Source organism: Struthio camelus, chromosome 2 (assembly GCF_040807025.1).
Source record: "Struthio camelus isolate bStrCam1 chromosome 2, bStrCam1.hap1, whole genome shotgun sequence".
NCBI classification, from domain to species: domain Eukaryota; kingdom Metazoa; phylum Chordata; class Aves; order Struthioniformes; family Struthionidae; genus Struthio; species Struthio camelus.
Window position 1 is genome coordinate 37,624,853 of NC_090943.1, and position 23,721 is coordinate 37,648,573.

General features: G+C 39.1%; 1 protein-coding gene across 3 annotated transcripts in view; it reads left to right on the forward strand.

The window, feature by feature from the left end:
• The window catches only part of STK31 (serine/threonine kinase 31), a 48,400-nt gene that overhangs the window by 465 nt on the left and 24,214 nt on the right, over nt 1-23,721 (forward strand). For all 3 annotated transcript variants that reach the window (XM_068935116.1, XM_068935119.1, XM_068935117.1), the window contains exons 2-11: nt 804-842; nt 945-997; nt 2,529-2,627; nt 3,614-3,688; nt 4,476-4,634; nt 6,413-6,765; nt 8,720-8,909; nt 11,051-11,166; nt 12,090-12,249; nt 18,039-18,161. In XM_068935116.1, coding sequence (XP_068791217.1) covers nt 815-842; nt 945-997; nt 2,529-2,627; nt 3,614-3,688; nt 4,476-4,634; nt 6,413-6,765; nt 8,720-8,909; nt 11,051-11,166; nt 12,090-12,249; nt 18,039-18,161 — 1,356 coding nt within the window. In that variant the 5' untranslated portion in view covers nt 804-814. The remainder of the gene's footprint in view (nt 1-803; nt 843-944; nt 998-2,528; nt 2,628-3,613; nt 3,689-4,475; nt 4,635-6,412; nt 6,766-8,719; nt 8,910-11,050; nt 11,167-12,089; nt 12,250-18,038; nt 18,162-23,721) is intronic.

Here is a 23,721-nt window from a genome sequence, read left to right on the forward strand (position 1 = left end):
CGGGAGCCGGGGCCTCCGCGGAGCTGCCGGGCAGTGCCGGCTGCTGCCGCCCCCTTCCCCGGGGGTCCCCGCGGCCCTGCGCCGTCGCCGTATTAAGTAGATCCTACCTCGGGGCCGCGCGGCCGTTTCAGTGCTGAGGTGCCCGGAAAGGCCGTTGGGTTGTTACCGGCTTTGCCCAGGGAGGTCTGGGTCGGTTTCCCTCAGGTTTGAGCCCTCCGCAGTTACTGGTGAGGTCTGAAAAACTGGTGTGCCCTTCCGTTTCGGCAGGGGAGTTCCCGAAAATGGGCCTCTAGCCTCTGGGAAGTAGGCTGCATGCGCATGTGTAATATATAGGATTTAATGTCTGCATATAGTACATCTGTTTTTGTAGTAGTGTCGTCTCTGTATTCCAGTTTTTCTCGTCTTGAATACTGAAATATGACAGTTTATAATAAGGTTATTCATTATTAAATTAAAAAAAAACCCTGCATTTTAGCTGTATTTGTAGCTAAAGAAAATAATGTTTATCTGTTGGAAGGCAGAAGAACTGAGAAATTTGGGGATCAACTAATAAATGAGATGATATGGGTTTGGTAATTGTAATAGATGCAGTTAGATTTTGGGACTGCTGTTGAAAGCTAATTCTCCCCTTTAATCTGTGGAACACGTTAGGGCAACTTTATTCATGATGGGAAGAACACAACTGAGCCTCTGTGCTAGTCAGGTGCACCTAGAATCCCGTTACATACAACTCTTGCCTTACTGATCGGTTCAGAACAATATATTAACTTCTGTTTAACAAGAGATGTCTTGTAATGTTTCAGAATCTGGTATCATGGATGGAGACACAGAGTGTAACAAAGGTAATGAAAGTTTGTGGTTTTTCTTTCTTTAAAAAAAAAAAAAGTAATATTTGTGAATAACTTAAATCTCTCTCTCTTCTCCTCCCCCCACCCCACCTCAAGTTGAAGATGTTGTCGGCTGCCATGTTGAAGATGCTGTAACATTTTGGGCACAGGTGAATTCAGAAAACTGTTTGATTTTAAATAAAATGTCTAATCTTATCTCATTCCCCAGCGGCAGGCTTCTGTATAGGTAAGAATGATAATATTTGACATAAAAAAAAAAAAGTTAACTTAGGTGTCTCAGAAGAACATAGTGTAGTATGGACTTGAACTTTTGAATATATGTTGAACTCAAGGATTATTTAGGATCCCTTTAAGCTGGGATCAGACAGTGTTTTCTGAAACGGTAAAAAGACTTGTTCATCATCCATCCATCCCTTTGAATTATAGCTGCGCTTTCTCAGATGTTCAGTTAGCCCTGTCCAAAAAGGGGAAGAAAAAAAAAAGGATTAAAATACTTGCTAATCCAAGAATACTGTTGGAGGCAACCCGCGTCCTGCTCGAGGTGGACCTCTAGCTATCTATAGCAGCTGAGCCTTTTGGTTATTTTTTTACCAAACTTGAGATGGCTCAAAGATACTAGATCCCTTCAGGTTTTGTGTAAATTGGCAGCAGGGTATTTGTGGTGGGGAGAAGAAGGACAGGGACTGAAAAGAAAAAATCAGTTACTTATATTAATGTGGGGGGGGGGTGGGCGGGGAGAGGAGGTAAGGGAAAGATCCAGGATGAGTCTACATCCTTACCTTTTCTGTTCAGTCTGCTAGCTAATAGGTGTGTATGTATTGGTCAACACCTGTGCGTCTTTAAACTGGTTGCAGGAGGTGCTACCTCTTGCCTTGTTGCTAATAAGGATTGGGAGACGGACCAAGCTTTGCTGGTTCTGTTTATGGAGCAACTTGTTCCCCTTCCCACCCCACCCCCAAGTGGGGGTGTTAGATCTGTTACTAATAATGTCTTCTGCAGGTTCTAACCTTGGCGCTCTGTAGGAAAAGGTAGAGTTTTATTTAATATTGTAATGTACAAAAGTTGTTCTCCACAGAAATACACTCCTAAAATTTTTAGTTACACTAGTGTTTTCTTTCCTGCTCTAAGCTCTCGATGGTTTGCTTTGAATTACAAGTACAGTAACATCTAATAAATGTCATGTTATGAAAACTGACCCAGTCTTGCAACAGTTCAGATACCAAGTTGTAATTGAAAAGGATCTGCTTCTTTCAACTAAACCAAAACACAAGTCTTGCAAGTAAGGAGAATGAGGGGTATGCCAGAGCTGTTGTCTCCTCATATTAAGAAGAGAAAGAAAAAGAACATCAAATACTAAAATTTGTGAGGAAGGATTGATAAGTAAGGTCTGCGTGCTTCCCACAACCTGGTAATTTAATTTAAAAATATTCTTTGCAAGCTGCTTCTCCAGGGTACATTACCTGCTCCCATCTCTCTTTTTTTTTTTTTTTTTCATTTTTGAAAGAAAATGAGAACAGGCTTATAAATGCAACTAAAATTGTGAGGATAGAAAGCTTAAGGTGGGGTCTTACTTGTTTTAACAGCAGTATAAGTGTATTGATTTAATTTTTGGCTGTTAAAAGCCATCAAGCATCTATTAAAAGTGACAATTAATAACTCTTACCCTCTCTCCACACTTAGAATGTCAGTAGATGTAATGACCTCTTGAAATTAAGTTGCGCGCTGGCTGATGTTTGTCCCCGGGCTAATGCAATTTTTGGCAAGCCTGATTTTAGTAAGGTAAGTAGGCTGTGTATATGTGGAATTTGTTTTTCACCTGGATGTAAAAGCCTTTATTTTATGCAGCCATTTTTCTTAGGTATTTTCTTGATCTTTGCTTGACCTCTGGGTTTTATTCTCTCAAAGTCTTTGTGAGAACACCTGGCTTTTTTTTTTTTTTTAAAAAAAAAAAAAAAGCTTATTTTGTCAGCAAGTTTAAATCTGTCCGCACTTCAGACTTAATTGAATTAAGTGTTGCACACTCAGGAAATGCTACAAGGAAGATTATGTACAGAATGCCGAGTTCTGTCTTTTTATCTAGCATACATTATGGTTTGTCTTTAACAAGAGCAACGTTCTTTCGGACAGGTGATTCTTTTCTCTGTTCTTTTCTAAAAGTGCAGAAGATCTTTTGAAAACCTGTATTGTTTAGTATGCTGGGTAAAGTATTCTTAAGAATAACAAGTACCTATTTAATGGCAGTTCTATGATGAGGTAAGCATACAAATTGATAGCAACTTTTTTGTGTGTGTAAACTACTGATGACTTGTAATTCTTATTTTACAGCATTAGTCACCTTGTTTTTGAACTGTAAGTGCGTGCAGGCATATCACCTGTGTTTATATGAAAAAGAAAAACTTTCTGGGTTTGCTGGTTGTGACGTGACTGACCTCTTCCTCTGGCTTCTGAACTGTCACTGTCAAAATGTTGTAGCACCACATATGTAATAAAATATGTGTGAATCTACCACGTAAACTTTTAGTGCATTTTATTTGCAAAATTTTCTTCAAGATAGTATTTTTAGTGTAGAGTTTTTAGCCTTTTTAAAGCATCTAGCATATGCTATTATGAGAGATGGGATATTAAAAGGACTACTTTGTTTTGCTACTGCTCTTGTGGTAATTAGAAAAGATTGTGAAAATAAGATTTGTGATGTATTATGAATATTATTTTGAGGTGTGCTTATGTTTTCAGAATGCTATTCCATTTTTTTTCCTGATTTCCAGATATATGGTGGGTGTTTTTCTGAAGATGGATGTTGGTACAGGTGTACAGTACAGCAAGTGATCAACGATGAAAAGGCAGGAACTATGTTTTTGTGTAGTCCTTACTCCTATATCACCTCTACATGTGGGAGGGTAGGAAAAAACCCAACTCCTCCCTCTGTTTTTGAAACTCATTGTCTAAATATGTTTAGAATCAGTGAATATGCACGTGTGGCACAAATTCAAGTGACCTGTCATTTTGAAAGCTACTAATGAGACTGGCAAAACACGACAGACTTCTGAAGTGCTGTGTATATCTCTTTATCAAGAGATATGCACTTGATAGTTAACGTTGTTGTTAAACAGTGTAATTTAATGTCAAAACTTAAGGGATCTGAAAATGACAGACTTTGTGTGTGACTGGTAAAATATACTGAAATGTTAGTGCTGGTTGTTTCTGAAAGGATTCTGTGGTCTTAGGTGATTGACACAAAAGGCCAGTAGTTCCAATTTAAAATGGTAACTTCTAAATGGGCTTGTTGATACAAAAACTATGTATCATATCTCTCCTTTGAAGAGAATCCTCTATATTGATTTATAATCCTAATTCTTTAAAAAAAAAAAAAGTGAAAATCTATTTTATCACTGGAAAATGTTTGGTTGCTATGTTTTTAGACAGGTGCGGATTTGAGTTTTCCCTGACTCAGTTCCTTTCTCTGAAGGGTGTTCCAGGTTTAGTGTGAAAGGTTCTAATCTGTGCTTCTAAGGTGATAGTGCAGCATGCATGTATTTTTTAAATGCTTCTATTCTAATAGTTGTCAGCACGTATTGCTGTAGAAGGTTTGTGTAGCCACTGCTTATTTATTTTATATCGTTGTTGCAGTGTCAGGTATTGTACATTGATTATGGAAATTCTGAGATTCTAAACAGATCAGAAATAGTTGAAATTCCAGCGAACTTGCAATGTCCGAGTGTTGCCAAGAAGTACAAACTCTGGGGACTGCAGATACCGATGGATCAAAACTTAAACATGTTTGACCAGGTGAGTTACAGGTTTTGAAGCGTTTAGGTGATGAGCTGTGCAACGGATAATGCCAAGTATCAGCACAGTGTCGCTGAAGACTCTTGTAAGAGTTGGCTGCTTAACTGTGAAGGCAAGATATGATGGGAAATACTGTCTGATCTCTTGCCCTTAATATGCTCTAGAAACTGAAATGGTTTTCTCAAAAACTGGTTCAGACTGTCAGGGAGGTGATTTTAGAGTACATTCTTAGAGTCTTTGGAGCCTCAGGTTTATTTCTGACTTTAGTTCTTTCTGACACTGTATCTCTCTTTATCCCCCTCGAGGGGGAAAAATACCTTCTTAGGTCACGGACGTTACGGTAAATACGCTTACAAGTGTGAGCTTCTCATAGGCTGTGTGCTTAGATACCATGCAAAATTTTGGGTGAGTAGAAAGAACGGTAGCAACGTTTTCAGCCCCTGTCTGTAGCAAATGTAAAAGGCTCAAGAGTTGATACCAATGTGATTGATAAAAACTCAGAGCCTTTCTGAGTGGCATTGGTGACCAGGGTGCCCTTTTGGTCCCCTTTCACTAGTGGTCATCTTTTCCTGGACACCGCTCACTTTACGGTCTTTAGTGCTTGCTTCCTCTGACCTATTACTGGTGAGGCGCCTGCCTCACCAGCTGGTCGCTTGGGATCAGCAGCCGCCAGAGGAGGCAGCTGTGGTAGGAAGGGGCAGTCATACTTCCCCTTTGGATCCCTGTGCTGTTCAAAGAGAACCTAAGACGTATACCCCTTTTGCATGGTCTCTTTCTTATGGTTCTGTTAACATTGCTTAATGCAATTAGTTAGGTGAAAATCTGTTTTCAGGGGGTGTGTGGGGCTTTTTTTTTTTTTTTTTGCTAGTACTTATTGCTTCAGGTGAAATTTTTATTTGCTTGCTCTACGTTGTCTAAAACTGTACCCGTTTCCTGCCCTGTCCTCCTCTCCCCACCCCCATTCTTAGTTTTCAGCAAAATCGACGTGTTTTCAGAAATAGTTGAGTGAAAAGGGGGAGAAAAAACTGTTAGTAAAAGCTGCTTTCTCCAAGGTGTTTTTTTGAAGATCTGGAGTGTGTTCCTCAGTCTTTGAAGTCTCTCTTTCATTGATGTTACTAATGAAACTGACAGCTTCAATTCTGATGCTTCCCTAATTTCTGAATGAGTGGTTTCAGTTCGGACATGATAAATGTACATGATAGTTCCTTTGTGTTTGTGTTCTTTTTCCACTACTTAACAATTTTAAATTAGCTTTGGGCTATTTCAGCTTTATTTCAGTTGAAGATATATAATGAAATGAACACCGCATCCATCTTGATCTTTCACTTAAAATTTCTTGCTTAACATTGGAGCCTGATAAAATTTTCATGCTATTTTGTGTAATACATTAAGAGCCTTTAATTAGTACTGTTAAATAATTGCTCTAGATCCTCAAAAAGACTTAAGATAACCAGATTGCCAACTTCCACTGAGGATTGGTAGGATTTTGAGCTTTCGCCTGTTGGTGATACTGAGCTCTGGAACATTGAACAGTGAGGGAGAACTACTGGTGCTGATGTCCAGTCTAGCATTGACAGGGATTAGATCAGGTACAGCTGTAGCTGTACAGATACAGCATTGGTTCAGAATAAACAGTAAATGTAAGAAGCTTTAGCTGTGCAGCTCTTTGGATTCCCCCCTCCTCCCTTCCTTCCTCTCCTCCCTGGGGAGGAGAAAGGTGGTTGATTTCAGCTATTCACAGTGGCTGATGCACAACTTAAGTGTGTTTTATTTTACAGGGGAAGAAGTTCTTGGGGAGCCTGGTTTTTGAAAAAGAAATAAAAATACGACACAAAGCTAAGCGTGAGGATGGTACCATCATTGTCCAAGCGGAATATGAAAAAACAGATATTGGAGAAGAGGTAGCTAAGACAGGGTTTGCTGAAAGATGCAGATCTCCAGTAAACGCTAAAAGTGGAGAAGAGAAGAAAGCAGATCTCATGCAAAACCATCCCTGGAATATAAAAGTTCCAGTTCCTCTGTGGATAAACAGATCTGATCATCCCCTCAGCAGACCAAGAGGGCGCTTTGAGCACATAGTTGCCAGTGCAAGGAATGAGAATTTTACTGGAAGCCGTATGTTTGTCACCAAGTAAGGCAATGGGATATCATGGATAAGTCTGTGTGTGTGTGTGTGTGTGTGTGTGTGGGCTGGTTAGTGTCAGCTGATCAACTGGAGTTTGTGCTTCTGAGGAGATGGAGGGGGAAGTGAACATCTGAAATACAAAGCTGAATTTCTCTCATTCTAGTATCACATAGTAGTGGTACTCAGTGGAAGCAAAGCACGTGTGTGCGGTGATGGGAATTAGGACATCAATCTGTAGAAAACCAGTTCATTAGTTTTGTTGCTCTTTAGGTAGTCTGCCCTTCCTCATTGTTTTCTAGAGACATACTCTTACATATCTTAACAGATTTTGAGAAAGAAGGAAGGAGTAACGACTCTACTGCATCTTCTCATCTGCCTAAAAGCATAGTTGGAGGTGAAGGTTGCAGGACATCAGGCCTGTGAAAAGATTTTTTTTTTTTTTTGGTGATAGACAGCAGTGGTTGTTTAAACCTCTGTGTAATAAGCACGTTCTTGAGACTCTATACAGCTAGCCTCTGTTTATTTACCTGTATTAAAAACCTTACTGGACACAAACGTGGAACATAAAAGCACACTTACCTGGCAGGACAAACATATTTTGGTTATTTATTTGTGTAGGAGTGTAACAGTATGTGCTTATAAGAAATAAAGTCAGCAGTCACAGTTGGAAGTAAGCTTTAGAGCATAATGTTGTCTCTTCCACTTATAATTACACTGAAAATAGGCGGTGGTAAGTTGGCAGTTACAGTTGTCAGAAATCTTTAAAAAGACTTTTCCTATGGTTGCTAGGATTGTCATGGCAACAGGCTGCTGAGAAAAATGTTGTGGGTGGGAAAGATGGTGCTTGGCATTCAGAGAGTTGAGATGGTATAAGAAATAATATTCCAAAAAAAAAAAAAAAAAAAAAAACCCAAACCACTGGTTTAGAATTTGCCAATGTTCCATAACTTGAACGTTTTAATGAAACATGAGTGCATACCTTTCCACATACTAGAATGGCTTTCAGATTTGTGTTGCAATTAGATCAGTTAGGCAAGTCTATGCTCTTAACAAGTAGCTAACACAAAATGAGATGCTTAAAAAAAAAAGTTTGTAGTAAAAATTTATAGTAAAATGTGTCATGCTGAATTATTTTTGAATCTGGCCTCTTTTCTGAATTCTGGAGATGCTCTGAATCTGATTTAAAGAAGAAAATCTTTTTTCTTTGTTTTGCTCTGTGTTGCAATTGCGTTATACACCAAGATATCCAAGACTGGCCTGTGTGGCTGGCAGCCAGCAGATCTGCTGTTCCATCTGAGACTTCTAGTGTCCTTTAACTTTTTACACATTGCAGCACTTCTTAGGAAGGCATGTCCGTGAAGGAAATGGGGACGCAAAGAAGCAATGGTATACCTGAAGCCGTGCATGAGAGGGTGAAGTTGGTGTGGGGTCTAGTGAAGCATTGAATAGTATGCTGTGACAAACTGCTGTGTCTGTTTATTTAAAAAAAAAAAAAAAAACCTTTTATTTTGTAGATCCCAAACCCCAGCTTTAAAGTAGTGCTCTGGCCTATTTCTTAGATAGAAAATTTTGAGTTACAGTGAACCTTGATAACTTTTTTTTTCCTTCTGCCCTTGGGCTGCAGTGTGGTATAGTGAGATGTTTTTTGGATAGAAAATAAATTTTGTTTAAAATGAATGTGAAAGTATGTAAAGGATTGACTTCAAATGAAATCTTTCTCTCTTTTTTTGAACATTTTTTTCTTCATCCCCAGTGTTGTGTATCAGTTTTTGTGATACTCTATGTATTCCACAGCTTCAGTTGTATGGAGTGGACAGGGATACAAATTTGGAAGGAGTAAAATGTGATTGTGTAGATGTTCATATAGCAATTTTGATATGGGGTTCTGTAATAGTTCAAATTACTATAGAATGAAAGATTGTATTTTTTTTTTTAGTTCCTCTTAATTCTCTTTTAAAAGGGAAAAAATGCTAGCTTCTGGCTCAGTGTCGGACAGCAGTTTGGAAAAAATAAGAAAAGATCAGAAGCTGATTGAAGAGAATGAAAAGCTTAAAGTGGAGAAAGAAGTTCTCAGAAAGGAGAATGAAAATCTCCTACAGAGGCAGAAGGAACTAGAGCTGAAGGTTGAGCAGCTGAAGCGTGAACTTCAGGTATATGGAAATGTGTGTGCAAAATAAAAGGGTGGGGAGGGGAAAACCATTTCAAAATGCTTCTGTCCTGTAGTTTCATCGTACTGCAGTTCAAGGCCGTACACTGTTGTCCCGTTTGGAATATGGCAGGACTGAACCAGCGGAGTGAATGTTTTGACTTTCCTTAGTGCAGGGAGGTGGTTTGTGACCACATTTTGCGTTACAGTCCAAGTTGGGCCCCAGCTCCCCTGGGTGCATTCACTGGCTTGTCGCCACCCTACTGATGCAGTTGCTTGTTTGGAACTAGCTGTTCAGTGCGAACTCAGTTTTGTGCTGTGTGATTTAAAAATGTGCTTTGTGTATAAGGATGTATTCCTTCATCTCTTTTTCTACCTTAGAGGTTAAAACAACTTTCAGTCTCTTGGGCTGAAAACTATTAAGCATCACTGAGTCATAGCGGCTGTTGAATTGTAGAACTGGATGAAAATGATTAGTTTATTAATTCTTGCTTAATAAAAAAGATGCAGATATCAGATGCATATTATTCTTTACAGTGGCAGCTTTTAACACTAGCAGAGAAGCACAATACTTAGTAAATAGGCTTAAAAATGTCTTGTACAGTTTTAAGGCTAATAAATGACAGTAAGAGATTGTGGTGTGCAAGGGTGTTTTGTTTGTATTGATTTGAGAATAAGACTTGTGCAAACTCTTGCATCTCTGTCTCTGCTGTTAAGAAAGGAACACCTACCATTGTGTAAATTGGTTTGACACCCCAAAAACTGAACTTGCACAGAGCTTTTTTTCTTTCTTATTGGAATAAAACTATTCATAACCAGCTTGGCTACTCAGTTGCCTCTACTTAAAACAGCTGTGTTTCTGCGTATACTAACCTGTCATTGCACAGCTTCTTCATCAGCTAAAGATGCCATGTTTGTGCAATTCTCTGCAAGCTAAAGTAAAAAGCAACAAAACACATGTCTGGAGCTATGAAGAGTTACTTGAATGCAAGGAATTCTTAGAAGCATTTCTTGTCTGTATTCTGAGTCGGGGTGTGTGTGTGTACTAGTGTGTTTTGTTTTTGTTTTTTGACTGTTTCCTAAAATGGTTAATGATATTTCTTCGTGTTGACTGCAAGTAAACTGTTTTAGAAGAAAAGGTTGTGAATATTATTTTAAGTATGAAAGTTTTTTTCCTCCCATGATTGCGCATAGGGTGAAGTGTGTGTGTGTGTTTTTTTTCCTCTTATTTTAATTTTAATTTTTTAGCGAGGAGTGATGATGTGTTTCAGAAGGGTTAGGTACTTTTTTTAATCTGAGGAGTAATTCTAAAAGGAGGAGGGAAGAAAAAGAGGACCTGCAGTCATGAGACTTTGGGTGCAAAACCATTAAAAAAAAAAAAAAAGTTTAAATCCTTCTATGTGTGGGTATGTTTTGGTGGTGGGTTTTTTTTTTTTGAGGTGATAAGTCTGGAAGGCCAATAAAACCTAAGGATGATTATTGTTATTACTATTTTTTTTTCCATCCCCTAAAATGGAGTTTGTGAAAGCACTTCAGTGGTGTGTGAACAAGTGCTTTTAACTTTAAGTTGTACCTGGAGGAATACAGCCTAATGAGTGGGTGTTTTACTTGTTTGCTTGGTGGTGTTTTTTTTTTTTTTTTTTTTTTTTTTTACTGCCTTAAATTCTTTGTGAGAAGATAAGGCTGGTTGTTAACACAGCGAGAGTTCGTGCTACAGCACTCTGAGATGTAGCAGTTATGAGAGCAAGGAGGTTGAGATCCTGGGACTTCATTTACCTGTATTAACAAGTAGGAGTTCCTCAGTGAGGAAGGGAAGAGGGGGGGAAAAAAAAAAACTTCTGAAAACTTGTGAGCCATTAGTGGTGTAATGGACAAAATACAAAAGTGATACTCGTCTGAACATATTGCTACTGAAGTGAGAAGAAAGAAATGAACCATTAACCTTTAAAAAGCTGTTTAAAAAAATTCTCATTGTTTTATCTCTATTTCTAGTCATTTTGTTGGTGACTCAAAGATGCTCTTTTCTATCTCTAGTTTTTAAAAGTCTAACTTATGATCTGTATGTTAGTGACCCTGGCTGCCCAATGATCCCTCTTAATATATTTCTTTACTGAAACTTCCTCTAAAATTGAAAAAACAATTCAGGAAGAGAAGGAAGCATCCAGGGAAACTGCTGAACGTTTTGAGGAAACCCTGAGTAAATATATGGGAACAAAATTGAGAAGTTTGGCTGCTAATGTGAAGGTACTGAAAGAAATTAGGTATGTATTTTTTTTCTATTTGTTTCTAAAATAGAACTATATGTCATTGGCCTATTTCTCTCTTGAAACCGTTGCATGCTTTTTGTTTCCCAGTTAGTTTTTCAAGAAAAAATGCAACATTATTTTTTTTCTGCTGCTTTCTTTTTTCAAAATGTATACAGAGTTTGGGACTGTTTCCCAATACCATGGCTGAAACCTGATTTTTCTGTGACATTGGCATTTGCATTGCCTGCTTCTGAATGTTCGTGAGATGACTCCTGCTTCTTTCCCGCAGCTGTTGTGAGAAGAGCTTTCAGTTCCAGCCTCAAGGAAGATGCTTATTAATTAAATGCAGCTAGTTTTTAAAAGTAGCTGGGCAGTTAGAGTCCCTTTGGTACCTAGATTGCTGAGAAAGGCATATCTCATTTCCTAGTCCAAACTACCCTTCAGTTTTAAGAGAAGGGGCAAAATTGCAGTGGGGGGAAGACTTGGCGTAGAAATGATTATCGACTCCTTTAAGAGGAAATATCTTTTTTCTGGTAGAGATGAGCGCTTTTCCAAAAGATGATTGTATTAAGGTATATACATCTGCAGGAGAACAAAACAAAACCCCCAAACAATCAAAACCCCCAGAACATAGGAGGAAATGAGACAATAGGAAAAGTAAGAGCAAGAGAGACAACATGCTTATACAGCCTCATCAATACTGAGCTGTTACGAATGTATTCTTGTTGCTTCCTTCTTTCCCCTCAGAAAGGGATTTAAGAGAACTGAAGGAGGTAGATTGCTGCTAGCACCTGCCATGTTAATAGCCTAGTTTCTTTCAAAAAGTAGTATCTTAAAATAGATATGTACAATAGGTCTGAATAGCGTTGACTTTTAAAATGCTTGTTCTGGAAAAAAATATTTTGCAGGTAAGATATTGTTTCCTCCTTACAATTTAGGCGCACAAATAAGAATACTCGTTTTGGGGAGGACCTCTCACAAGCTATAGAAGTGGTCACAGAAGGATGTCTCACTGTTCCGTGTTCCTTGGAAAAATTGCAGAAGATTTGGGTGGAGTATGACTTGGCTCAAGAGATGATTCAGTTGTGCAAAAATGTGGTAGGTCGTGATTATTTTTGCATCACGAACTATAATTTAACAGCTATTGACAGTATTTTAGTCTCATAAGTGTAGCTGGATATCATGAGCACAGAAAAATCTGCCCTTTGTTAGGTAATGTTGGAGGCTTTGCTATATTTGCCGGCAACTGGTATATGAATGGAATGCTATTTTCAGTTAACTGTAGGCTTTTTTATGCCCTTGATTTGTAACGATACGGACATCAGAATGTGGTAGCTAAGGGATTACTGTGCTGTAATATTTAGAAATCACTTCAGCTGTGAACTGCAGTGTCTATGTTGAAGACCTTTTTAGAGCAGCATGCCAGTACTTAGTAAGTGCCCTCCACCTGTGGGAAGGGCAGTCTTTAGTTTCGGAGTTGGAGAGGAAGACAGGCTTGTATAGGGGAAAGCTACCATCTAGTGTAGCTTCTCTGCAACAACTGATCTGAAAAAGCCCGCCTGTGTAATGAGAAAAGTGATGGATATATACCGCATCTTCCACATACCTGAAAGACAGGTGCTTTTGAGAGTGGGAAGGTTTCTCGGTCTGACAGGCATTGTGGAAAGGCAGAGAAGAGAAGGTAGATGTGATCTGGGAAAAAGATAGCAAATGCATAGTGAAATTTTGAAGTATAACCTAAAATGTTTTCGGTATGTTTGCTTAAGGAGTATTGTTGTATTACACCAATTTAGTAGTTTGTGAAATGGAGTAGAAAATCAGTAATGAAGAGACTCATGGAGAGAAAAGTAGTAAAATCTATAATGTGGCATATATTTGGTTGTTGTAGGTGACTAAGGATTCTTTTTATTTACTAAAACTTAAGTCAAATGTTTAAACTTGAAAACATTAAGATAATACCGTTAACAAACATATAACGTTTTGGCGTTGTCTTATATAGGGAAGTAAAATACAGGAAGAGAATAGCTAGATTGTGAGATATCTGGGAGCCCGGGGTAGTATTTTGCAGCAGAGCATGTTTGCAGGGCCTGGGTTAGGCTTAAGGATTCATTTAAACAGGCTTTCCTTGGGTGAATTCCTGATCCTGCATGAAATGGTAGCGACTGGGATCTCTAAAAGATCCCAATGGGATAATCGAGCTTAAGCAGATTTGTAAGCCTTGGTGAGCAGCAGTGGACCAGTAAAGCGAAGATCTGCTTCCAGGAGCAAAACTTGAGCTGTAGCCATCTTAGAATTCATTTTCAAACGTAATCCAGTTTTGCTCTGACTTAATTAGGTTGGAGGTAGAGAGGAAGAAAAAGCTTAATCTGAACAAGTTAGGACAGATGCGGTGACATGACTGAGGAGTCTCAGCATGTTTATTCAGCATGGGAAATAATTACTCTGTCACTCAGGAGCCACTCTTTTTGCCAGCTTTTTCTGGGGCAGTGGGGAGGGAGAGGAAGGAGGATGTCAGACCCAGCAGACAAAATATCAATCTCTGTCTTGGAGTGTGTTTGAGGATTTTCTGATGGACTGATTTGATGGACTGTATTAGACATAATGTTGATGTTCCCATTTCTTCTTGCTATGAATGACTAACAGTAAAGTCATGTCTGCTTGGTGTGGTGTAGTACACTGTGTTTGTTAAAAGCAGTTGAAATAGCACCACAGCCTCATTTCAATACTATGCCGCCTTTGGTAGCTCAACATGTTTGTGTAGCTCTGCATTTTGTATTAGATGGCCTCACATACAGCCTGAAAACTAATTTTCCTTAATAATTAGCAGCAACCCCTTCCCCTCTCCCCATTTTGATGTTGTTCCTCATTGCACAGGATCTTGCTGAGGTGTAAAGAAATGGTGATGTGAAATCTTATGATCGTTCAAGAGCATGCCATCACTCTTCAAAATTCCTACTCTCTGAACAGAGCAAGCTGTCATGGTAGTGTCACAAGTATTTTAAACAGGAAAAAATAGAGTAGACAGGAATTCTGGTAGGTGCCAAGTAGTCCCCAGAGTACCTGCGAACAGCAAAGGGCATATGAGTGGCAATGTTTGTTTAAGTGTAGGGCTGCCTGAGGAATTAATTTAGTTTTCAAGATGAAGTAGTAGCAGCTGGAAGCAGGACATTTTGTGGTGCTTGCGGAATCTGTCTAAAGCACTCTGAAATCTTTGGGAGGTGAAGTCAATAGAACATGAGTTCTAGCATGGTGCTGGAGTGACTATAGTTAACCTGAACTAAGGATGGAGTTTCTATGAGAAGGGTTGTCCTATTTTTAATAGGCAGTGTAGTGACACAACTTTTTTTTTTCCCTTTTTTTCCTGAGGATCTCTGATTTTTTTTTTAACTATTTTTTTCAAGTGCTGTAATGTGTCCCACAACCTTAGCTATCGTATTTTCAAATGCAAGAGATGTCTAAGAGGCACACAGTAAAATGCTGGGCTTGTTTTTCTTCTTGTCATCCCTACTTAGATTATATTGATTGTAGATACATTAACAAATCCTAGTAGTGCAACCAAATATATTGGAGTCGCTGACTTCATGTCCTAGTCAGTTAAAACGAGGTACATACGAATCCAGTGTTTAAGAAACCCAGTGTACCCAAATAGATGGATGAAACAGCTGGCTGTTAAAGTTTAACAGACCGTTTTAACTGTTTGCTTTATGTGTCAACTTAGCTGTCAGAATTTGTTTTACTAAGTTAAATCTTGCTATTCACTTGTCTTAAGTCATATGATCTTCCTTTAACCTTCCTAGAGTGTTGATGCTCTCTCTCACTGTCACAAGTCTCACTTGTTTGTAAGTTCTTGGGAGTGAACATCTTGTCTTGCTTTGGGAGAAACCTAACGTACCTTGATGTCACAGGCGTGAGCAGACCCAATAAAGTTTGAATGCAGAGTAAATGGTGTTACCTCCATCATTCCAAAAAGGAAAATAAATGAATGGAGCATTTGTTCTTAAATAGGATATTTATGTAATGGATGTGTTGGTAGCTTAAGAAGATAATCAGTGAACTGAGGTGGTAGTAGAACATAGTTTGCATTATCTAAGAGAGAGAGAGAGAAAGAGAGAGTTCTTCCAGAGTAGAACTGCTTATAAATATATTCCAAATTAATCAAATTCTGATCAAAAATCCTGTCCCAAATAGGAAGGGTTGTGTTATTGGTCACCTGACCAGCTGTCCTATGAAACTTTATTGATAGGGTGGCAGCTTTATAGGTGAAAAACCAGGGATAATTAGAAATTTCCCTGATTGCATGTAGGCAGATAATCATAACAACAAGATGCAATACAAATAACGTATTTACAGTGTTGTAGGTGGTGTTTTATGGATACATGTTGCTTGACTTTTAGGATCTATATTTAAAAACTGGTTCAAGATTGACATTGTGAGAGACTGTAGTGTACACATATTAAGCATTTTTGGGGGAAAGCTGAAAAGGTCCATGCTGCTGTTTAGAAAAGAAACTATTTGGTGCCCTCATTTAAAAGAAAAAAGAAGGGGGGGGAGAGGAAATGGAGGTGTTTAGCTTTAGTATCAGCACCCTCATTAGTTTTAACTGTTTTGTGTACTGCACATTGGAATTTGTTAACTTGCACTGAAGAGAGCTAAAAATTGAGGCCAGAAGTAGAAATATGCTCAAAATGGGAACGTCCATGGAGGGGGTAGATATATTGATGGCTTTAAATATGGTATTTTGGATGCATTTTTCTCTTGCTTGTGGGGTTGTTAAATCACACTAAAGCAAAAATACACCTTTGAGATGATTGCACCGTACATACCCTCCTCTTGCACTTTTTCACGTATGTGCTGTATTTCTTAGAAACGAGGCACTGAGCTGGCTTGGCATTCACTGTGAGCCAGTGCAGTGGTTGTGGCGTGGGGAGTTTTGTTTTGTTTGAGAGATAAAAGACCAGATACAAAATACAGCTGTATTTTGTAGGTGTAGTTAGAAAAGTCTTTAGCCTATTTTAAGGAAGGATGATGAATGGTGCTTACTGAAATTCTACTGTTTGCTGTTATAATGAGCTTGCATCTTTGTAATGTAGGCTTTTAAAATACTGTCTGTGTATTTAATGTTCTCTGAAGTTCTCATCTTACAGGTATTCGGTGAGGTAGGAATTGTTGAAGGTACCCAGTTAAATGGCAGACGTTCCAAGAAGACTAGTGCTGTGGCTGCTGAGCCATCTGTTGAATTCCCAATTTAACGTTCAGGCTTGCGTAGACTGTTGAATTTAGCCCTGACGCTTAAACTGGTATGCGCTGGAGTTTGGTTGCCTGGTTGAATCTTTTACTATGTTAAGTCTCTATTGCTCTGTCTTTTGAAGTAGTATTTTAGAAAAATATGTCTTGGTAAGTGTTTTTCATGTCAACGAGTTCTTGGTGGTTTTTTTGTGTTTTTTTTTTTTTTTTTAGATGCAATGTGTTACAGTGTTCTCTTTACAAGCTACTTCTTGTCTTATGAGGACAAAACCGCAGAAGGTTTATAAAAAAATTTTGTATACTTTTGGCCACCAGAGATGTCCACCAAGTGCAGAAGTGCTTATTAAATCAATTTTTTTTTTTTGTTCTGCGTTTTTAAATGCAGAAACAATACTTAAATTCACCTGGCATAGTAGAACTTAATCCACTGTTTTTTTATTATCTAATCCATTAATGTGTGGGAGAACTCTACAACATCTGTTAAATTGCTGATCTGGGTTTTATATCCCCTTGTATGCTGCGGCTTGGGGTTTTTCTTTTAGTTGCAGTTTTATCTTTCAGTTTCCAGCCACTGATCTCATTCTGTCCTTTCTGTTAGACTCAAAAGATTTCTAGTCTACCTTACGTGGTTATTCAGGAGCTGATTTAGTGAATGTCTAAGCTTTCACTGCACAAACTAAACTTACGCTTATATGATCAGAGACTTTTGTGTATGTATACAGATTTTAATTTTTTTATTTTTATTTTTTTGTACACTCTTTTGTCAGGACACTGTTAAAGCTACCTGACTCATCTTGTTTACCTTTTTGGGGATCTGAGTCTTTACAACAGGTCTATAAAGCTGTAGTTTAGTTTTTCCTGTTTGTATACATATCTTCATACTTCTGTTGGCATGTTGAGTTAAGAGAATGCTGAAAACTTGTTTTTGCATATAGGTTTTAACTTCCTCTACTCAATCAGGACGTTTAGTTTTGGTGAGTCTGATATGTAACTTACCTGATGTGAACGTGGGGTTCTTCTCCCATTAACAGAACTAACCAGTCGTCCGTAGGAAACTTCATTTTTTGTTTCTAGAAAACTACCTTTAGTTTAATAATCTTGCTGCAGATAATCAGCAGGGAGTTGACAAGTCACTTGTCTCTCCTGCTACAAGGTAAGGAAGAAATTGGTTAAAGGTCTTTTCGTTCCAGAATTTCCTTCTCCAACAGGGAAGATTTGCAGTCTGACTTTGTGCGTATAATCTGCTATGCACAGAAGTGTGTGTAATTCAAATTCTAAATTCGGTAATACAAATTATAATTTCAGGACAACTGGGAAGCTTTTAATAGCAGTAGTTAGGACTCCACTGTTCACAAACTCAGTCAGGCAAAAACTGCTTCTTTAGTTCTGATGATGTAGTCATACTTACACTGTGAAGGGTTCAGTAGTTGTGCAAGGTCATTATGTCACAGGAGCAGAGGGTAGAGGCGAATTTATTCTCACTTTTCATTCCTAGTCAGGTCTGTATTTTAGTATTCATACTTTGCTAGGAGCTGCACTTCCTTCTGCCTTTCCACCCCCCCCCCCCCCCCAGTCTCTTGCTGTGTTTTGCCTGTGCATGGTGTTTGGGTGTGATCTGCTGACTTCTTCTTCCTTTAACATAGGATGAAAGAGATGAATTGATTATCAAGAGAGATGAGGTCCAGGATAATTTATATTCTGCAGTGGAAGAATTAATTTTGGAAGTGGATCAACTGTCTCTCTCTGAGCGCTCAAGAACATTGCAGGTAGGGAATGAGCATTCATGGTTATTGATTCTTAAAACACTGAGAACCTGTGGGGGGTGTTTCTTAAATGTAAATGTTTTATAGTTGGAGACCTCAACAGCGGTAGATGAAGGCTTTTATATCATGTTTCTGAGGTAAATTGTACATCCGACATCTGTACTTCCTCAGTGTTACTTGTGATCTTGGTTTCCTAGATATTTTATTTCTTGAGGCAAAATGTTATAATTTCTCATCTAGATCTTGAATTTAGCCAATAGTTTGTACTGTGTTTGGTGATTAACAAGGCTTCACAAAGCACAGAATACTCAAGGTAAGGTGGAAACATTAAGGATAAAATCTACAGTTAAAAAGTCAGAGGCAGTCACCCTGTGAATTGTGACGCTGCGTTTTGTGGTTGGATTATACTCCATCCTGTTTCTTTCTGTTAAGACGTTGGTGTTGTTTGAACCCCGTATAAAATGTGTAAAGTGTTTTTTGTCTATGATGTGAGTTGCACACTGTAGAAGCACGTGTTTATGCCAAGAGTCTCTCCCTCCCAGCCCCTCACCAGCAGAAAGAGGGGACATAGGTGCGTAAGACTCTGTAGAGACAATCAGGATTTTTGCAAAGCACTTGAACAATGACAAATACTACCAAACCAGTGTTTCTGGTCTCTTTAAATTCAAAGTAATGTCTTCCTCCTCCTAAATTCAGAAATATTACTTGCTTTTATTTTGACTGTGCAAGTGTGCATGGGCAGGGAGGAAGGTAGTCACAGTTTAACAGCTTGTCTGTACAAATTCCACAATTTTAGTTACCCACACATAGACAAGATTGGTTCTTATGAGCAACACTGGTTTTAACGCTTGTTTGCTGCTTCCATACAGCAGTTTTGAAGTTGTAGCTGCAGCTTAGTCCAATCTTACCACCTGTGAACGGTAGAATACCAGTTTCCTTTGTGCTCTTGGGACATAGGTCTGGTGTGTGTATGTGTGTGTGGTTTTTTTTTTGTTTTTTTTTGTTTTTTTTCTGAACCTCTGGAATTTGTTCTCTGTGGCTCCGGATTTACTTTCTTGCTTTAGTCTGTTGGCCCAGTATTCTCCCCAGAAAAAGAAAGCATAACTGAAGGCTTGCTAATGGCCTGTTCCAGGCTCTTTGGTTTGAGAATAGCCTGTACAGTGGCTTCAAAAGTGATACTGAACTGTAACCACTTTTAATTTCTGTGTTTTTTTGCCTTCTAAAGTGTAAATAGCTTAATTTTGGTAGAGCCTATTACCACTATGGTCTGGTGGTGTCAAGAAGGGAGGAGGCGCACCAGTGTGTAGGTGTGTGTGTGACTCTGCTTCCAGTTGTCTTGAGTCCCTTTATGGAAGATGTGTCTCTGGGACTTGGAGCTATTCCTTCACTCAAGGATGAACTAACACTGATCGCCCTTTCACCTTGGAAGGCACCTGGGCCACTGTCTGCTTGGCCAAGTCTGCCTTTTGCTGTCTGCCTCACTGTGCAGAATGCTCCTACTGTGCTTCCTGCCCTGGTCATACAATACAAAAGCTGCTTCCTTCACTGGCCAGTTCTCTTTGCAGGTCACTGTGGGTATCCCCTTTGCTGGAGCACTAGCTGATAGTCTCAAGACTTCTGCTAGTCCTGACTGTACCACAGCAATTGCAGTGTAGATGTGGTATCGTGCATGAATCTTTCATCCCTATGAGCAGGATTCTGTTGTTTTTCTTCCAAAGCTTGCTGAGGGTGGTTTCCAGTCTTTCATTTTCCTATGGCTGTGGCCCTTCAGGGAATACCAAGGCAAGACTCGTCAAGAATACAGAAGGGGACTGACACTTCTTTGAGGAATGTTCATCCTTCTCTCCTCTTGTGTTTTCCTTGATGCCTTGGCTGATTTTAGTGTCAGTCTCCCTGGAATCCTTTTGTTATCCTGAAGACAAAGATCTCTGTCAAGAGATTGCAATCCATTAACTTCCATGTGTTCCATCTATCTTTCTTGTGGACTTTTGGTCAGCAGAGCATTAGATACTGTCCTGTGCAGCAGTAGCTTTCCAACAGAGGCTTACTTGTGCACATGAGGACAAGAGATTCTATATGTGAGCAGCCTGAGTAGCTGCTTGCTCTATTTTCTGTCTTGGTGCCAGCTGTTCCACGCTGTTTTGTTTTCGAGAACAGATTTGGGCTTTCTCTGAGCCCAGGAAGGTGCGTCTGTCAGACGCTCCTGCTTACCACCTCTTGGCTCGTTGGAGAGTTGCAGAATACAGTATAGGCTTCTGTTCTTTTTTCCGCCTACAAGAGACTTTACCATTGTCCTGCTGCTTTGGCTAAGTACTCCTGTGAGCCTGGGGAAACCAGCATTCGGTATCTTCTGTGCACAGAAATGGCATTTTGGTGGCTGTTTACCTGTAACTAAAAAAAGTTAATACAAGGCTGGCTGTCACTGTCGGTCAACCCCATGCTCTGTTCTCTAAGGTGGTCTCCGTTAGAGTTCATGCTGTTTTCGTTCCTAGTGTGCTTTGGGGCTTCAGTCACCCTATGTATTTCCCAGTTTCTTTCCCAAGTCGTATTCCAAATTGAGTAAAACAGAACTGCAGATATAGTGGGATACTTTGAGTAAACATAAATATCTATGATCTGTCAGCAAGTGAGCTTGAGGTCTGTAGGCAAACCCAAGCTGCCTTTAAACTGGATGTTATGCACGGAATTCAAAGTAATCTATTTTACGTACAAATCTTGATATCTTGGTTGGGTTGATGGTGTTACACCCTTTGTTGCCACGATATGGTACTATCCAAGCCAACTGGAGAACCAGTTCAGTTTCCATCTGCTTAGACTTCAGAGTTGTTCTGTTGTCACTCCTCTCTTGTCTGTCTTTTAGATACTTGTTTGCTAGCTGAGTAGTGAGTGAGCATGCAATGAAGAAAGCAAGCATGCTTTTCCATTCATAATAGTGGCTCTTTAGAGATACTCTCCACTGGGATTCAGTGATCTAGCTTTTGTCCTTCAATTGACATTCTGTTCGTGGGCTTTTGCCTTGGGGATGGATCTCAATGTTGATGAGACCACCACTTTACTCTCTGCTTGTCGTGGTGGTGACCAGTTCAGGAGGTGCCTTCTAAGCAGGGCAACAACAGCTTTTCATAAACAGGCTATTTGTACATGCATGTGTAACCAAGTATAACTAATTTTGGGCCACCCATTTTGATAAGCCAGTTTTAACGATTCTTGTTCTTACAAGTTCTTCATTAAGCTGTTTCAGCCTGCTTCTTGTAGAAATTCAGTAATTTTAGAAGATGCAAGCAAGAGTATCAGGTTACAGGTGGCACACAGGTTTATATAGCGTTGGAATAGCGTTAATAACGTTGAAGCATTGGAGGGACTTGTAATGGAATTATTTTTAAATACCATTCAGAAATGTTTTGATACGCTTACTTTTGGGTCTGGTCTGATCTGCAGGTTGGTGATTCATTAGAATTTGGATGGGTAGCATTTCACAGCTTTCTATCAGTGGAGGCTTTGTCCAGACCCAGTTTCAGACTAGGTCTGGATCCAGCTCCTTCAAACAGAGGAAGTCTTATTTTTTGTTGTATGTTTAAAGGTTATGCTGTGGTAATCCACTAGGTGGTAGGCATTAAACATCCTCTAGATAAACATACTGCAGTGAAATTTTAATAAGCTTTTAAAAATATATGAAGATGTAATGAGATGCTACTAGCTGTATTAAATCAATTTTGTTCTTTAGATTAACTGTCATGATCCTCTGTTGTGTGAGAAGGTGGAAGGTAGAAGATCAAAATACTTCTGCCAAGCAGGGAAGCAAAAACAAGCTTGAAGCACAAACAAGCTTGAACCAAAAACCAGTGATAACCTCTGCTGTTTCATAGAGCTGAAGAGGAGATGTGGTGCTGTCCTTGAGAAACAAGTACTTTCCAGAGTTTCTCAGAAGAACAGGAGCTTGGGAGCTAATACCTATCTGACTGAGGCTCTGCATTGCAAAGCCACCGCATTACACATCTCTTGACTTTTTATATTTTATACTTTCCAGTGAGAACTGTTACTGGCCTGAACTACAGGCAAACTAGAGCAGCTTCAGTCACAGTTGAGTCCAGCTTACAGTTGGGTTCAACTGCCTGCTTTCCAAGTAGTAATGTTGCATTGGTTAAGAGGAAAGCTGAGAGTGGTCGTGTATATATATATGTATATATATATATTACACATACATATACAAGTTACTCTAAAGCAATCTACGATGTGAGCTGAACAGTTGTCAGCTTTTCCAGAGTAACTGTCCATAAGCGTGTACGCGCTATGCCCCATGGTTATTGTGTAGTACCTTGTTCCTCTCCCTTTGAATTATCGCACAGTAAGTGACTAGGATGAGTGCATGTGGGCCACTGAGCAGTTGTTTTCATGTGGTAACTTGTTACCCTTCTGGAGCCTGTTTCCATATCCATGTGCTAATAACATTGCTAATGTTTTAAGGAGGTATGTTTATAGTATGAAAAATAAATGGGAAGAGATAAGGCTTAACTTACAGTATTCTTTCCTTGAGTACAATCTTGATAGAATACATGGAGATACTGAGGTGAGTAGTTCTATTATTTTTATAAACAGGGCATGATATTGGATGTGAAACTGTTCACAAGTACATTTCTCGATTCTGTTACCCACTTCTAGCTGCTGTTTAAACAGGCTGAAATTACCTTCCCTTCTTCCCCTCCTCCCCCCTAGACTATCCCATTTGAACCTGGCTTCCCTTTCCTTGCCATTTTTTATCCTGGTGAAGCTGGTATATTAAAGTCCAGCTGTTCAAAAAAGAATGTGAAAAAACTTGTGTTGTGCACTTGGCTGTTTTAAATAGCCTCTATAAATTTAGTTCCTTCTATTTGCTTATAGACAAGCATATTTATACATAGCTCATGTCATCTGGCTCAGATGGAAAATGCTACTTGAAGCAATCTATTCTACTGAACAAGTGGTGTTCGTTATATTAACATTTGTTATGAAATTAGTTTTATAATTTTATATCATACTATTTTAATGGTTTTTCATGATCACTGTGTTTTAGTTGTTTGTGATGATACACACTTAATGCAAGGAGACTCTTAAGTTTTTGGCCCTGAGTTGAAATCTTGCTATGGTGCATCTGTAGAATTGGGGCTGAACTGTGGTATGATGTGCAGTTCTGCAAAACTGGTCTAGCTTGCTTCCTCACCCCAGAAGTCCTCAGCAAGGTGGTCAGAGCTGCCATGTTTTGGTCTGGGTTGATAGCGTGTGGCAGTCTGTTTTGTTTTACTTTGTGTTATGTTTGGTTGCTCTTAGGACTTCTTGGTGTTTCAAGTGTCTGAAAGACTCCTGACAAGTGACTTGAGTTCTGTGTCAAGTTGCTTTTTCAATAGTGCTGTGTTGGCTTTTGAGTCTGTAGGAGGTCTCCAAATTTCGCTGACACTGGCTAAGACAAAAACCTCTCTTGTGAAGGAAAAATGGGTGTTTTGGTGTTTTTCTTCATGACCTAGCTATTTCTTGGGAAGGCTTCTGATATTTTAACTCGAATATTCTGGAATCTGAGAGAAGAAAAAGT